Source organism: Gavialis gangeticus, unplaced genomic scaffold (assembly GCF_001723915.1).
Source record: "Gavialis gangeticus isolate Ggan-Ray unplaced genomic scaffold, GavGan_comp1, whole genome shotgun sequence".
NCBI lineage: Eukaryota > Metazoa > Chordata > Crocodylia > Gavialidae > Gavialis > Gavialis gangeticus.
Window position 1 is genome coordinate 57,023,947 of NW_017729006.1, and position 16,798 is coordinate 57,040,744.

The 16,798-nt window shown below is 43.8% G+C and overlaps 1 protein-coding gene across 2 annotated transcripts in view; it reads left to right on the forward strand.

Moving 5' to 3' along the window:
• The window catches only part of MOCOS (molybdenum cofactor sulfurase), a 494,081-nt gene that overhangs the window by 193,860 nt on the left and 283,423 nt on the right, over positions 1-16,798 (forward strand). For both annotated transcript variants that reach the window (XM_019509228.1, XM_019509230.1), the window contains exon 4: positions 8,561-9,202. In XM_019509228.1, the coding sequence (XP_019364773.1) occupies positions 8,561-9,202 (642 nt within the window). The remainder of the gene's footprint in view (positions 1-8,560; positions 9,203-16,798) is intronic.

Here is a 16,798-nt window from a genome sequence, read left to right on the forward strand (position 1 = left end):
TCCTGTAAAATGTCATAGGTAAAAGCAGGATTGATGAGGGTACCATTAATAACCTCCCACTGCAGTGACAGGAAGTGGTTAGTTTTGCTGCAGAGGAAAGGATACCCTGCCCCGCCCCTTCACACACACTCACACATACCTACAGAGTCCATGCTAGTTTGACCTAGGTGAAAAAATCCTCCATGATCTCAAATTTGGCAGTCAGTGGGTGTGTCTACACAAAATGCATTAGATTAATATAATGTGCAGTTAAGTGTCACTGTCTGCACATATGGCACTTACTGCACAATAGATTAGTTTAATGCATCATTTGCTAGTCCTGACAGAGACAAGTACTAGAAAATGCCACATTAGTTTAATGCTCTGTAGCTCATGTGTAGATGCTGACCAGGTGCAGTTTGCTCCTGGTCAGCCCAGACAGCAAGAGGCCACAGCTACTGCCTGGCTAAGCCCTGAGCTCCAGTGAGTGGGGGGCAGCTGTCCTGGAGTGGGTGAGAGTTCCCAGCCATGCAGAGCTTGTGATTGCAGCCCAGCTCAACGGTACTGGCTTGGGGCGATGCCCCATGCCCAAGCAGCAGCAGCACCCTGAACTGTCTCCTTCCTTTGCTTGCAGGTGGTGGAGGAAGTGGGGATGAACTTGCTGGATCAGTTAGTCATCAAGAAAGGTAAGGAGTTATCTGCCCTCTCAGTGGCCTTGGACCCTACTCCTGTCTCCAGGGCCGGCTATCGGCCCATGCCGTCCCCTGGACCTCGGCATCACTCTGCCTCCCAAGGCGTTCAGTTGGAGGGAGGGCAGCAATGAGCAGGGATCCCCTAGCTCACATGGAGACTCCTGCCCAGTGCTGAGGGGGAGGTGGGAGCTGAGCAGTGCCAGGACTGGGGTGAGATGTGGGTCCCCCCAGTTCTACTGCTGGTCAGCTCCCACCTTCCCCCTGCAGTAGGCAGGGGCAGAGCATGGGCTAGAGGATTGCAGCTCATAGATGTCCTCCCTCTGGCTGAGTGTGCTAGGAGGCAGGGTGACCTCAAGGCACAGAGGTTGGCACTCACTGAGAGCTGGCCCCAGAGACTGAAGGAGGGTCTGAGTTCACCCAGCAGGTGGATGCCTTCTTACCTTTCTTGGTGACAGACTGATCCAGCAAGTTCATTTCAGCCTCCTCTACTGCCTGCAAGCTAAGTGAGGAGAGAGATCAGGGCACTGCTGGTGCTTAGGCACAGGGCATCACCCCAAGCCAGCACCGCCAAGCCAGGATGCAATCCTGAGCTTCGCATGACTGAGAGCTCCCTCTGGCTCTGGGACAATCCCCTCCCCACTCTGTGGAGCCCAGGCCTGACCTCCGTGTCCCCTGTCAGCCCAGGCTGGCACCTTGGGGAGCCTGAAGCTCCCCCTGGCTGCTTCATGAGGGGCAAGCACAACAGGGGGGCAGGAGCAGCTCCGGACTGAACTGCTACCTTTGGAAGCAAATTTGCTTGTGACATGGGTGCACATTCAGATGTATGCCCGGGTGCAGTTTAATGCACTTGAATTTTCTGTGCAGAAAATTCAGGTGCAATAATTGCATGCATAGATGTGCCCAGTGTGACTCACACTGGAAGAGCAGGTCCCTCCAGCCAGGAAACCTTGGGTTTTCTAGTACTGGCAGGATCATCTTGGAGGAAGGTGAAAAAAGGAAAAAAAATAGCCCAGAATCCAGTAGCATCCATGAAGTGGGGAAAGCTGCCTTCCTGGCCCCAAATGGCAGCCAGGAAAAGTTCCAAGGTCTTCCAACTTCCATTCCCCATCAGTTACCTCCTATGCCCCAGCCTGGGGACTGCAAACATGTTACTCATTTTTACCAATGTAAATCCATGGTTATTTTGATGAACTTAATGGAGCTATACTTGTGTCAGTGTGCACAAGAGGAAGATAGTGCAGCTTTGGTGTGTACTGAAAAATGACTTTGAAAAAAGGATACTTGACAATATTTCTCCTTGCCAAAAGAATTTTCTGTGTTAGAAAGGCAGACTTGATAGATGAGGTTCCTTGCTTTAAGATGCTGGGTTGATAAAATATTTATGGATTTCAACCTGCTTTGGGGTTTTGATCTGGAATTGAGATGTATCTGATGTAGAAAGGAAATCTGTTGTTTTACATGATGCTATAGCATCCATGGAGTCAAGAAGTCTTATTTTTACCAAAATAAAAGAGACATTTCATACCTTAAAGAGTGCTGTGTTATTTAAATTCAGAAAACTGCTGTTTAAATCAGAGCTCCAAGTGGATGTTTTTAAGCTATGCTGCCACTTTTTACTGCTGCCCTTGGGAGAAAATAGGATAAATGTCAGGGCATGCTATGTTTTCAATGATGCACATGTACTTTGGCCTGGCTCTGTCCACTTTTATTGAAGACAGCACTGTATCTACTCTTTTGTTCATTGCACATAAATATAGGAGAAAAATATATCTAGAAGGGGCAGAGCTGCATAATACAGGCTCAGTTTGAATTATATTTAAGTCACAGTATTTAGTCCTCTCAAGTATCTTATGTCACACTTTTGATGATAATGATTATTGCAGTTTGTTACCAAAGGACCTGATTCTTAACCTGCCTGAGGTCAATGGAAGAGTTTCAAGTGACATTTCTGGGAGCAAGATCATCTTAGATTTAGCTGATGCTTTAAAGAAAAAATTTGCAATGGAGCATGTCAGGGAAAAAAGCAAACTGCTCTGCTGTGACATTTTCCAAATGAAATATTCTATTTGAAATATCTTTTTTAAATATTTCTTTTTTTTCCCAAAGGTAATGCTCAAAACTGAAATGATTTTTTTTTGTTTGAAGTTGCTCACAATGTGAAAAGCCAGTGCTTTACAGACAATCAGGGCTCGTGGCAGAAGTGATTATCTTTTATTAGACCAACAAGATTTTTGCAAAAAAAATTCTTGAATTGCAAGCTTTTGGGCACAAACACCCTTCATCAGGCATTGGATAAAAGATTGTAAAAGTTCTCCTGGGTAGAAAAGAAAGTTCTCCTGGGCTGCTCCACCCTGGGTCAAACTGTTGCCAGAGTTTATTGAGGCACCCTAATTGCAAGCGTCAGATATGCCCACAGATTAATACAGCTCCTCCATTAGTAGCCTCAGTGGAAAAGTCAGTGGAGATGTTCACAGGTTGGGATGGCTTCTTCATCCTTAGCAAATTTTGTAATCAGAATTGAGTTTTTCCCTAAGAAGATGGTGTACCGTCCTCCTGAAACAGGAGTAGAGTTCTTAGGCAGGCTGTAATTAAGGTAGCAGCCTCATCAGTGTACTTAAGGAAACAATCGTCCCATTAGTCCTTTATTGCTGCATGTTTTTTCAGAAGTGAAAGTAAGTAGTAGTATAAAATGATACGGCTACTTGGAGCAGTAAACTACTGTATACAGGTTTCCCTTGATTTCTGTGGGTTCTTTATATGGAATTTGCTCTTATGCGATGAGCATATTTAGACCCATAATTTGTTATATGGGAGGTAAATTCACTCTTATGCAATCAGCATAGATGCCCCCCCACCCAAGCAGGTAAGTCTGTGGGGGGAGGGGAAAGGGCTTTTGCGCCAGCTGCCTGCAGCTGCTAGGCTGCACCATGCTCTGCCTTTCCCCCTGTGCCTGGGCTCACCCTAGCTTTTGAGGTATACTGTGTTGTGGTATAGGCAGCTGGTGTTGGCTGCTCCTCGGGCCACTCCAGCATGGGCTGTGGTGAGTGCAGACAAGCACAGCCCCGGGTGGTGCAGGGCACAGCACTTGCCCCAGCGCTAGCTGCAGCAGCCCCAGGAGAAGCCAACACCACCTGCCCACAGAAGTGAGTGGGGACAGGCAGAGCATGGTGCAACCCAACAGCTGCAGGCAGCTGTCGCCAGCCACTCCAGGAGCCACTGCAGCCAAGGCTGGGGTGAGTGCCACTCTGTTCCCCCTGCTTTGCTGCTTTGTGCAGCCCTGGCAGCAGCACCCCTTTGCTCGCCCCTTCCTTAGTCCCAGCCCCTCACTCCCTCCCTCCTCACTGCCATGGGAACCTATCCCTATTTGTTACATTGTAAAGTGGGTTCACTTTATGTGAATTCAATTTATGTGCCATTCTCCGGGAACACATGTATAGCATAAATCGAGGGAAACCTGTATCAAGGCATAAGAGTTTTCTCTTGTAAGTCTTTAGTTCTATTGCCAACCAAGTCTTATATGCAGCTATAAATCTTCAAGAGTATAATAAAGGTGAACTACATTTCACTATAATGGGATATGTTTTACACCGAGACATAGAGCATTAGGGATCCTATGTGTAATAGTCAGAGCTTCCCCATATTCATGTCAGAAAGAAGGATATAGTGCTGTGAACTGTGGTTGCCTTTCAACAGTATCTAAGTGTTCTTGTCCATGCCTACACTGATTCTGTTATGGCAGTGCTGCTATAGTTCAAGGGTTGATGGATATATGTTATAAAGCTTGCTCTGAAGTGCTCACAGGTGTTCTTGTTACATTTTGAGAGTAGTTTGCTTTAAATGGGTAGTTCATTTTTTATGTTCAGAATATTAAAAATGCTGCAGCCAAAGCAATGAATTGAATGCCAATGGCTACATTTTTAAAAAGCAGCTAAATGACCTCAGAGCCTAAGTTCCAGATTTGCAACATATTTAGTCACATAGCATATAGATAGGAGTAGATGTTGAGTGAATTTACAGAAGTGCCTAATTTCCATTGAAGTCGATCTGATTTTTTGGTGTTTAAACTGATGGATGCTTTTGTAGATCTCAGCTGGCATGTCTGCAACTTTTGTCACCAACTAACTTTGAAAATGTGGCTCTAAGTGCCTTTTGAATAAGGGATATAGGCACTTTTGAAATTGTTATCCTAAAGCTTGTTTAATAGTTTGAAAGCCATCCACTGATACTAAATTGAAGTAGCTAGTGAAGATCAAATACAGCAACAGTAATTTATTAATCTTATTCCAGAAACTGTTTAATTGTTCCTAAATCTCAATTATACAAATTATTTAAAAACTACTTCAAGATTTTATACTTCTTCAAAGTCTGTTCCCTGGAGCATATGACTACTATATAGTGACCTGAATCAACCATAATGCACACAAGAGCCTTCAGTCTAAATGGACAAGGCAGATAAAGGCTGGACAAAGACATGCCTTTGCTCCAGATTGAATGACAAGGGAGATAAATAGACTGACATGCCAATGCCTCCTTCTCACTATGAGCACATCTTTTCCACAGTCTTTCTCCAGGGTAAGTGCTCCCATAATCCAGTGTAGAAGTTTGGTTCTTCTGTAAATTATCATTAAAATGTTCTCTCTGACTGAATACTTACAGCAATTCACATGGTCAATTTCAAAAGTACCTTCTTTACTTCTCTCTTGTTTTTCAAATTAAGCTATCAGTATTTTTTAACAAATTCTAAGACTTCCTGGCTCATTGAAGATCTAAGGCACTGGTCTCTAACCTTTTTGTGGTGAAAATCACTTTTTGGCACCCGAGGATCTACTACTCCCCGCCTGCCCTGCCCTGCCCCCCCACCTCCTGGACAAGCTGCCCGGGCTCTGACCCCACTCACTGAACCCAGCCTAGGGAGCATGGCTCAGCCCAGCCATGTGTGCCTTGTTGCTCCTGATCATGGAACTTCTGACAGACTGAGATCAACTGTCAGAGGCTCCACGATCAACCAGACGAGATCAAGTGGTTGGTGACCACTGATCTAAGGGCATGATGATCACATTCAGTTTCAGAAAGCTACACTATAGGCTTAGGAATAATTGTGCTGCAGTCTGTTCTTCCTAATGCAAAAACGTTTCTCAGTGAAGATATAGTTAATCTCATTTCAGCATGACCTTTGAGCTCCATTGTCAGTTCCTCATCAGCAGAGGTATAATTATTTGTTTCTGTCCAGTAGTACTTGAAATCTGCACAGTAGAATCAGCCTTAACATTCTGATCTAGGTCTGTGAAAAGAAAAAGAGTCAGATGTTAAAGGATCTGAATCTGATTCAGGAAGTCTGTAACTTAATGTAGTTGTGTCTAGAGTAATTGCATCTTAGTTTCTGGCAGCCCTAGAAAAGTAACCTTCCATTGCTTAAAATATGTGAGAATTTATTGGAACCCTTTGAGACTGAGGTGTGCACTTGGTGTGAAATTTGTAGTAAATGGAGCTGGCTGGCAGCCATCCAGAGAGGACAGATACATGGCACTATTCAGTGGTGCTCTGCACTGTGGTCGACTCTAGTAAATGAGGACCCTCTAATTTTCTTTGCCTTAATTTCCTCCAATTCAGCCACTCCCTTTGAGCAAACAACGCATATGCTTTGGTTTGATCTCTATATAAGACTGGTAATCTCATCTATTTAATGGGCAAGATGATTATGTGCCTTTTCCACTGATTGTTTATTGGGAGCTTATGAATAAGAATTGAGAGAAAAAGAGAACCCTAAGTAGGAAAAAGTACTATATCAGAGCCAATGCTAGTCCTCTACCTCCTAAGGGCTAGGGACAGACATTCAAAAGCAAGAGCCTAAACTGATTCAATCTTTTCAGGTTAGCCTAACCTGCGTAGGATAAACTGATTTGCAACTGCATAGAAACACTCTGGGCTTATTTCACCACTTGCCCCAAGCAGGAAATGAGCGGTGGGGCAGTTGGGGCAGGCAGACCAGGGGGCAGTGGGGGGAAGATGTGGGGAATAATCCCCCTCCCTGCCCCCTCTGCCTCAGGGGCCATGCCAGCTGATGTCTGCTGCACCCATCCCTGCCACCAGAGCAGTGAGGGGAGAGCACCCGGCAGACACAGCTCAGTCCCTGCCGATGGGACAGGGAGGAGGAAATTAAACCTCTCTCTGGTCAGTTCAGCCAAGGCTACTGCCCAGGTTTGCCATTCCTCCGCCACTGGAACAGCCAGCATGGAGAAGTGCAGATCTGTACTGGTGAGACAGGGGAGGGAGGGGGGAAATAAACTTCTTCCTTGCTCCATTATAGGGCCAGCGTCTGGCTAGACCCCCGCCCCTGGCTGTCCCTGTTCTGGCTGGGGAGCAGAGGGGTAGGAACAGCCCTGCTGGGCTGGAACAGAGAGCCCAGCCCAGAAAGCATGCTGGGATGCTGGCAGGCTCTGGTTTAACTTAAACCAGGAAGGAATCTGGAGCAAACATTGCATAAACCAGGTTGAGCTCAAGTCTGAGCTACATTCAACCTGGTTTATCTCAAACTGGTTTTGGCCATTATGAAACTGGTTTATATGCACTGAACGTCTGTTCTGTTACAGGTTTAAACCAGTTTCTGGTCACTTAAACTGGTTTATGTGTAATGCCTGTCCCTAGCCAAAGAGACCTGTTTAGTTTCCTTTGTCTGGCTCATTGGAAATTACTAGGTTGCCTCTATTTTAGGCTGTCCTGTGAAGAAGCGGAGATTCTCATTAAGTGTACAGAGACTCGTCACGATTTGAATACAGATGTATTTATTCTAGGTGCTGTCTTTCCTTATTGTATTTTTAATGAGGGTAAAATTCTGTAATCATGTGTATAGTGTCATTCTGTAATCATGTATTCATTACACAGTGTCATTGATGACCTCAGTAGGAATGCCCAGGGAATAAGGATGGAATATCTATTACAGAAAGATATTATTCTACTCCAAACAATTTGTGACCTAAAATAGACTGACATATATGAAATGGATGCAGACATACGTTTCTTTCTAAGTACTGAAATTTCAACATCCTTAAAAAACATAGGGAGGTGTAACAAATCTTTTCTTACTAACAGCAGAATTAATATTTTTCAAATCCAAAAGAAGCTCGTCCAATACCCAAGAGAAACAAAACTTCATATTATCTGTCAGAAATAGTAATGCTGATTTACTGATATCTGCCTTCACAGCCACAGGTACAAGAGACCTGCATGTTTCTTCTTTTTTAACAAAACCACAAGACCCAAACATGGAGTTACTTCACAGTATATACTGGTTAGAGTTGACTCTTGTGGAGAGAGCCAGAAGAAAGCTTATTTATTACTTAAGTACCAGCATCAGATGTCAAAACTTTGCCATATGAAATTTACACTAAAAACTGAGTCTGTGCTTTCAGCTGTACAGAGTGAATATCACCCAGTTTTTATTTCATTAAAAGTTAATGATAAGTCAGGCCTCATTCAGCCTCAAGATACGGTTTACCAGGCCCAGTCACAACCCTTTTCTGTTCCCTTAGAAGTCAATAGAAACTCTTTTTTTTGTCTTCAGTACAAGGCAGAGTTGCATCTGTATGTGTTAGAAATTGGGCCATATGCTGCTGCGCTTAGTAACATTGCAACTCGGCTGCATTGATCTTGCAAAGTGTGAGCAGAATAACCAATCTGACTGGTGCAACTCTATTCTGCTAACTAAAGCAGTATTTGGCTAAGCTAACCTAGACAGGCTTCATTTAGGTGCTTGGAGCAGATTATATAGTTGGGGGTGGGGTGGGGAATTGTGTTACCTTTGTGAGGAAAAAATGTAAAATAGTTATAAAATACAGAAATGGTACAAGAAAATATCTCCTTCAGTGTCTCCATTTCCTTTTGTTTTGCAGAATATTGCAACATTTCAACACTGCTGCAGAAGATTACACTGTCATTTTCACATCTGGAAGCACAGCTGCACTTAAACTGGTAGCTGAAACATTCCCTTGGATACCTGAAGGCACAAAGGAACCAAGCAGTCGGTTTTGTTACCTAACTGACAGTCATACTTCTGTGGTGGGCATGAGGGGGATAACTGCTGTAATGAATGTGCTATCTGTTCCCGTGCAACCAAAGGACATGTTGTTATTAGAGAAAAACAAGGAACCAGCCAAAGAACAAAACTGCACCACACCACATCTTTTCTGTTATCCCGCTCAGAGCAATTTTTCAGGTACCAAATATCCTCTGTCATGGATTCAGAAGATTAAAGCCAGCGAGCTCTGCCCTGTCAGAATACCTGGGAAGTGGTTTGTTCTCCTGGATGCAGCTGCTTTTGTCAGCACCTCTCCGTTAGACTTAACAGTTCACACAGCAGACTTTGTGGCCGTTTCATTCTATAAAATCTTTGGCTTCCCCACTGGTTTAGGAGCACTTCTGGTAAACAACAAAATTGCACCTTTTCTTAGGAAGATCTACTTTGGAGGAGGAACTGCAGCTGCCTACCTTGCTGGAGAGGATTTCTACTCCCCAGGACAATCGATAGCAGAAAGGTAATGCATTGTTTAACAAAACTGGGTTTCATGCTGATACCTATTTGCATTAAACAAACTTACTCATTCTGCAGTACTTATTAGACTCTGAAATAAATCCATGTTTACTTATGCAGTTAGAAATGTATTCCCTCTCTAGTTCTGTCTTAGCATTCCTTTATCTTATTAAAAACCACCATCAAAATGACACCATTGGCCCTGGCTGCTAAAAGCACAAAATACTTTCTGATGACCTGGAAGCAAATCAGTGACTGAATTGAATTTTATATTTGAATAACCTCACTGTGAGAGTGATTTGTTTCTTGAAATTCCAAGTTCTGAGCAACTAAATCACAGTAGGACATGTTGAAAACTGGAAGTTAAAGTCAATAGGTCCTATAGATCAGATGGCTCAGCATTGGTGTTAATCAGAGGTTAATCAAAGTTAAAAATATGTGATTAAAATAAAATATACAGGACAAATTATTAACACTGTTGGGTTTCTAGGAGCAGGAGAGAGAGCTGTGCTGGTCAGAAAAAAAGTGGAGTATAATCAAGGTGTACCCCTCTGTTAAGCAGCCAAGGGTGGGTTGTTAGGAAAGATGGGGCCATGGGTAGGCTTCCTGTCCCCTAAAACAGGCCCTCTGGAAACTGGAATGAACAGGTCACCAATACTTGTTCTCATTGCACATCTTCTCTGGTGCTAAAACTACCCTTATAAATGCATTTATATGAATGGCTTCTTTTTTCAAATTCATCACGTGCAGCACAAAAGGCAGGCTTTTATTAGCCTTTAATATTAAACTATAGTACTTTATGGGGAAAAAATAATATGTAAGACCAATTATACCCTTCATTCATTTCTAAAAGTGACCAGAATAATTGATAAAACTCTTGGAATGCAGTTGATAGGTATACTAGCTGTCTGAAATCCTATATCTGCCATAATTTAACAGTCTCTTTATGTGGAGTGCTACCTACTGTGTACATTCCTCATGTAGGAGTATACTCTGAGTGCATCCAGGTTATTTTAGAAGTCTTCGTTCATGTTGGTTGCCTTTCGCAGCAACAGCCTGTTTATTTTCAATGCAGGGAATGTATACCTAGGAACAGATTGTATTCTACCTGGTACTGGTCTAAGTGGTCTTAAGTGCCTCGGTATAATTCTGGTCTCCTCAGTCCTTCATCTCTAACCCAGCCCAGACTTCTGGTTCTAAGCTCAGCCAATGAGGGTTAGAAATATGATAGAGATAGATCTGAAAGTGTGCTAATGAGTATAATAAAAGGGAACTGACATGATAGGATTCCAGGAAACCCCCAGAACCATCCAAAGCTAAGTATAAAACCACTCAGATTTCAGCTTTGCATATTTTGCCTACACTGTTGAATTCTCAAAGTAATTAGGAATTGGTTCTTATCTGTGCTGTAATTTGATGTTGATTTGTGCAGGTTCTATATTGTAGAAGATGAAATATGTATTGGGAACTGGTTCTGGAGCAATTTTCTTTGGTCGTTTAGAAAAATGAATCTGGGCTTGAATGGAGTATTTTTTCATGGCATCTTTTTCAAGAGTTTTCAGGAGATGGGGTTATTAGACTTTTGTTTGAGATGGTCAGACTGGAGGCTACAGGCTATTATGGAGCTATACTGTTCTCAGTGGTGACAGATGACAGAAAAGGTAGCAGTGGTCACAAGTTGAAGCGGGGGAAGTTTAGGTTGGATATTAGGAAAAACTTTCTCAGTGGTGAAGCACTGGAATGGGTTACCTAGCGAACATGGTGGAATCTCCATCCTTTGAAGTTTTTAAGGCCTAACTTGGCAAAGCCACTGGAATGATCTAGTTGGGAATAGTCCTGCTTTGAGCAGGGGGTTGGACTAGATGACCTGAGGTCCCTTCCAATGTTAATTTCCTATTATTCTGTGATATGATTCTATGTCTCAAGAGGAAGCTATTTTAAAAATTTATTTTCATTAGAAATTGAGCACATTCACTTGTTCCAATCTGATTCTGCAGCTGAGGTAGACCTAGGTTATCTCATTTATAAAAATGGGGCCTAAGTTACCCAAAAGCTATACCTGGATGCATAATAAGGTACCCAGTCATTTCACATACCTAAGTATAAAAGTCTAAATGTAAGATTTTACTTCTCCTGTCAAAACACCAGTATTTGAATATTAGCATCTAAACTTTCTTGGTTATTTTGAAGTCCTGATATTTTAATGTCATTTATATGGAAAGTGTAGATAGTGATGTCCAATCAAATTATGTAAGTCCAAAGTTTTGACAGCCGTGAATATTTCAAATTTGGTAATGTCAGGAATTTTGTTGCCAAGTTACTGGAAACTTGGGCTACTTAGAAAATCTCAGGCAGAAACTCACAGCTATTTTATTAGAAGCTAGTATGTTTTTCTAAAGAAGGTTATAATTTATTTATTTTTTAGTATCATCTTTAGTTGTAAGTGTAACCCGCTGGGTTGCAAAGGGTTAAGCATTTTTTTACAGATAAAACACTTGGCATTGCAGCTCTGATGTTTAAAATGCACTTCATTGCCAAGGCTAATATGCTAGTCATATTTCTGGGCCCATGTTTCCAACTCTGTGCAGGTGACTGAAACTGAAATCATCTGGGCTAGGGACAAACTGATTTAAGTGATCAGAAACTGGTTTAAACCTGTAATGGAATATAAGTTCAGTGCACAAAAAACAGTATGAAAATGGCTGAAACTGGTTTAAGATAAACCTGGTTGAATGTAGTATTATACTTAACTGATTTTGGTCAAACTGCTTTATTCAATGTCTTTCCAAGACCCCTTCCTGGTTTAAGTTAAACCCGAGTCCCACAGCATCCAAGATGCTTTGCAGCTGTGGCTGGGCTGGGATGTGTTGTCTGCCCCAGAGAGCAGAGCTGGTCACTAAGAGAGGGGGGTGTGTGTGTGTGTCCAATTTCATTGGGGCAGGCAGACAGAACAGTGTCCACTTAGAGCTTTTTTGCAGCTAATCAACTGGTCAGCTGGTGATGTCCCTCCATTCCTTCCTTGGAAAAATCTTTTTAAGAAGAGCTTAAACTAAGGAGAGAGGCTTTAGTTTTGTCAATGGGAGAGGAAGCCAGCAGGGGGCTGATAACACAGTGTTTATCAGCTCTTTGCTGGCTCCCTTGCCTGTCAGGTTTGCAGACAGTATGAAGAAGCAAGGAGAGGGAGATTTGTATCATCAACAAATGCATGCACTGCACCCCTCCCCCATGCCTCAGAGTGCTAGCTGGGGACCGGGGTCTGGCAACACTCCTGCCCCTTGAGCAACGAGGGAAAAGCCTGAGATGGTGCAGGCAGGGTTGGGGTTTACACCCCTCCCTAATCAGTGTCCTGCTGGGGCCTGGCCATACCCCCGCAGCTCAGCATTATGGAAGGGAAGGGAGGGCTACTCTAGCGCCTTCTGGCTTCTAGCCTGAGCGTTTGCAGGCATACACAGGCATTTTCCCAGTCCAGAGAAAATGTCTGTGCAGTTGCTAACCGGTTCAACCTAGGCAGGTTAGACTAACCCACAAAGATTGAATCAATTCAGGCTCAGGCTTTTTGAATGTCTGTCCCTAGCCTTGTTCTCTTAGAAATATTAACACTTGCCAAGTTTTCTTGTTTCCAGGTTATAATATTGGATATATCTCTACAGAACTCTTGTTGTATTTTCTCATTTGGTCTTTCTGCATGATGTTTTAGGGCTTGTTACTTAAAATGGTAAAAGTTCTTTTTGCAAGTGATAGTTTGTCAATAGATGTGAATATAATGAAACATAATCAGATGTATATGATATTTCACAAGGATACTCGAATTCTGAAAAAAAAATGCCATTGTTAAGGTTTTAGAGCCATATTTTTTTAATCCACTTGGGAGGAGGCATTCCCTGTCCTCACTTAATTAAAACACAGTTTTAATACAAGATTCTTTCAAGTCAGGGTGAGATTTGAGTGAGGGTTTATAAAATGTGATTTTCCTTGCCATTCCTTTCTGAAGAATGCCCAGATTGATACTTTCTGATTGCAGCTTTTCATGTTGTAATTCACATGTTGGGAATACCAGTGTTAAGGTATAAATTAATCTGCTTAGACTCCTTTGAATTGCTTGCACTCACTCAAATTCAGTTCTCAATTTTTCTCATTATATGGTAGATGCCTCTCTTGCAGTCCCTAACTTTTAAAAACCCATTTATTGGATTGTCATCCATGCATCAAACAGTTTAACAGATCATTATTATTATCATTCACAAATCTAACCTTATTTTCTGTCTTTTTTTCCTGCGTAGCATGGGATAATAGCATAATATGATTATGTATAGCAAGTATTCAGTGATAAAATATTCATTGTCTGCTTTATTTTTTCTTTTGTGTTATAGATTGCTATTCAGGTACTGATTGTTCTGAAATCCATTACTAAGGCAATAGTAGATGTTGTTATACCTGTAAATGAGATAGCTGTGTCTCAATCAGCCAGTCTGACGTATCCATCCTGTTTGTTTTAGAAGTATGTTTTATGTCTGAGAAGCATTTCAAAAACAGCCTGGAAATATACAGTTTCCCCTGAGTTTATATAGAGCTAGATGCATCAGCTCATGAGAGGGGAAATTCTGATCTCTGTGCCTGGTGTGAGTATTTTGGCTGGGCCTTAGGAAGATTTGTAGGAATCGAATAATCGGCCCCTGTGCATGGAATAGCAGTAGAACCATTTTGCAGAGGCTACTCTGGTTAACTGACTGGAGCAAAGAGCTTGGCTAGCTCCAGGTCTGTTGCCTGCCCTTATTAAAGTGGAGGGAAAAAAGAGTCAGACAGTCATGGACACATTAGTACAGTCCTAACCCAACTCAAAACACATTCTCTGTAATATAAAGAGATCAGAGAGAAAGGCACATCACTTAGGCATCTAAAGCAATTTATGCCCTTCCCACTACTTTCACAATCAGGGGATTCCCCACACCCACTTTTTTAAGGGCAATCTATCTTCAATTTCTTTAACAGGAAATAAATGGTAGATGTGCCACCGGTGAAGTCTATTAATTTATTAAATAACCTTTTGTGTTAAATGATGTTGTTACTTTACTGAAAGGGATTTGGGGGATTCCAGTGGATCATAATCTAAATATTGGTCAACTATGCAATACAGGTGCACCAGTTTCTGATCACCTAAATCAGTTTGTGTGTAATGTCTGTCCTTAGCCTGCATATCTACAGGGGCTTCATACCTGATGAAGGATGCTTGAAGCCCAAAACCTTTTGTTCTGTGTGTCACAGGCCACTGAAGTGCCTGCTCCTAAGTAAGGACAGGTGTGGGTTGCCGGGGCAACCACAGAGGTCAGCTGACGGGAAGGGGGCAGGGCCTGGCCTACATAAACAGCCTAGGCTGAGGCCAAGGAGGCAGTTCCCTTCTGGCAGCCGTGAAAGAGAGAGCTCTGCTAGTAGTAGGCAGAGTTGGGAAGCCTGAGGATTTGAGCAGCTCATGGGTGAGGATACCAGGCAGAGGAGCCCTGGCGGGGATGGAAATAATGATAGCCAGAGGGCTAGAGTTTACGTTTTAGCCAGATGGCTTAGAGTTTATGTTGTAGCCTAGGGGCTTGAGTTTTCTGTTGGTTGTCATTACACCGGAGGACCGGGTGAGGCTATAAGGGGTTGGAGGAGGCCTCTTAGGGACTCCCCAGTAGCATGGGGGTTCCTAGTGCCGTAGAGGGCACAGCAGTCTGGTGCCGTAGAGGGGCACAGTAGTTAGGAGATGCACTGACCCCAACCCCAACAAGGGGGTTCAGTACACTGAGGGCCAGGTAAGGCCAAGGCCGCCTGAGCCCCGATTGCGGGAAGCCCCAGGGGGCGTAAAATGCAGAAAGGGGGTCTGGGGGCCAGGTAAGGCTGAGGCTGCCTGAGCCCCAATTGTGGGAAAGCCCCAGTGGGGCATGGGACTCGGAAAGGGGTCCTGAGGGCCAGGTAAGGCCAAGGCCACCTGAGCCGTATTGAGCAGAGCCCCAGTGCAGGCGACGCGAGCGCGGGAGACCGGCCCCAGTGCGGGCATGAGCGCATTGTGAGAAGCCCCAGGGAGGGCGAGGACCTTTGTGAGAAGCCCCAGAGAGGGCATGAATATATTGTGAGAAGCCCCAGGAGAGGGTGAGCGCACACTGAGAGAAGCCCCAGGAGAAGGCGAGCGCTAATAACTGACTCAACAACACCTGGGACAGCTGAGAGGCTTGGGGCATGGTATTAGGGGTGGTAGGAGCCACGCGTAGCCCTTGAGGCGGGAGTGCACGGAGTCATCGTAGACGGGGCACAAACGGGAGTACGTCAGGGGTACCATGTCCAAGGGGGCAAAAAGGCAGCCTCCCTAAATAATCTTATCATCAAGACATGGCGGGCGAGAACAAGGGTGCATGGACCCTAACTTGGCACGGTAGGGGGCGCCAGGAGAGATCACGGCTGCTCCTAGGACCCTGCCCTGTGACACTGTGTCTCCTGACTATACAAGGGACTCCAGCTAAAATACATTGTTTTCCCTCATAACTCTTGCTTCTTGTAAGGAACTGGACAAGAAGAAAATGGCCTAAACTGCAATGAAATAAAGTTTAGGTTGAATATTAGGAAGAAATTCTGTACTAAGAGTATGGTTAAGCACTGGCATAGATCACTTAGGGTAGGGGCAGAAGTTGCTCAGAAACTGGTTTAAACCTGTGACAGAACAGAAATTCAGTTCACATAAACCAATTTTAAAATGGCTGAAACCGATTTAAGATAAACCTGTTTGAACATAGTATCAGACTTAACTGATTTGGGTGAAACCAGTTTATGAAATTTCTGTCCCAGACCTCTTCCTGGTTCAAGTTAAATCACAGTCCCCCAGCATCCCAGCATGGTGTTGTGCTGTCTGCTCAAGCAGAGAAAGGTTGTTGGGGGGGTGGGGAGAGACAGGGACTGTGCCCCACCCCCCGAGGGAAACCCCATCTGTGGTCTGGGGCCAGGGAAGGGGGGTTAAACCCCCATTCCCCTGAATACAGAGCTGCCTTGCCCTGCTAAACTTATTGCTGGCTACAACTGTGGACAACAAATCCCAGAGGCACCTGGAATTAGGAAGATGAAGTGATGAACAACCCTGCAGAGTCCCGCTGTTGTGATTCTGGACTGCAAATCCCAGAGACCTTGGGGGGGGCAGCAGGAAGAGGAAGCAAACACGCAGCCCTGTGCTGGCTGTGTGCCAAAAAGTCATGCTTTACTGCCCTCAGCTTCTAGCCTGAGCCACTGCAGGCATGTGGCGGCAAAAAGTAAATGTCTGTTTGCATGTTAGTCAGTTTAATCTCTGCAGTTTAAACTAACCTGTAAAGACTGAATCAATTCAGCCTTGGACTTTTTGACTCTCTGTACTTAGCCTTAGAGAGGTGGTGAAATCTCTGTCACTGAACCTTTTTAAGTGCAGGTCAGAGAAACATTTGTCTAGAATAGTTTAGACAGGTATGTTCCTGCCTTGTGTATGTGTTTCGACAACAAACTCCTGTGGTCCCATCCAGCCATACATTTATATAATTTTATATTGTTATGACAATCTGTGGGCAAGGCCAGAGCCCCCAAGGGGACTCTTGCCTGCCTGTACACAAAT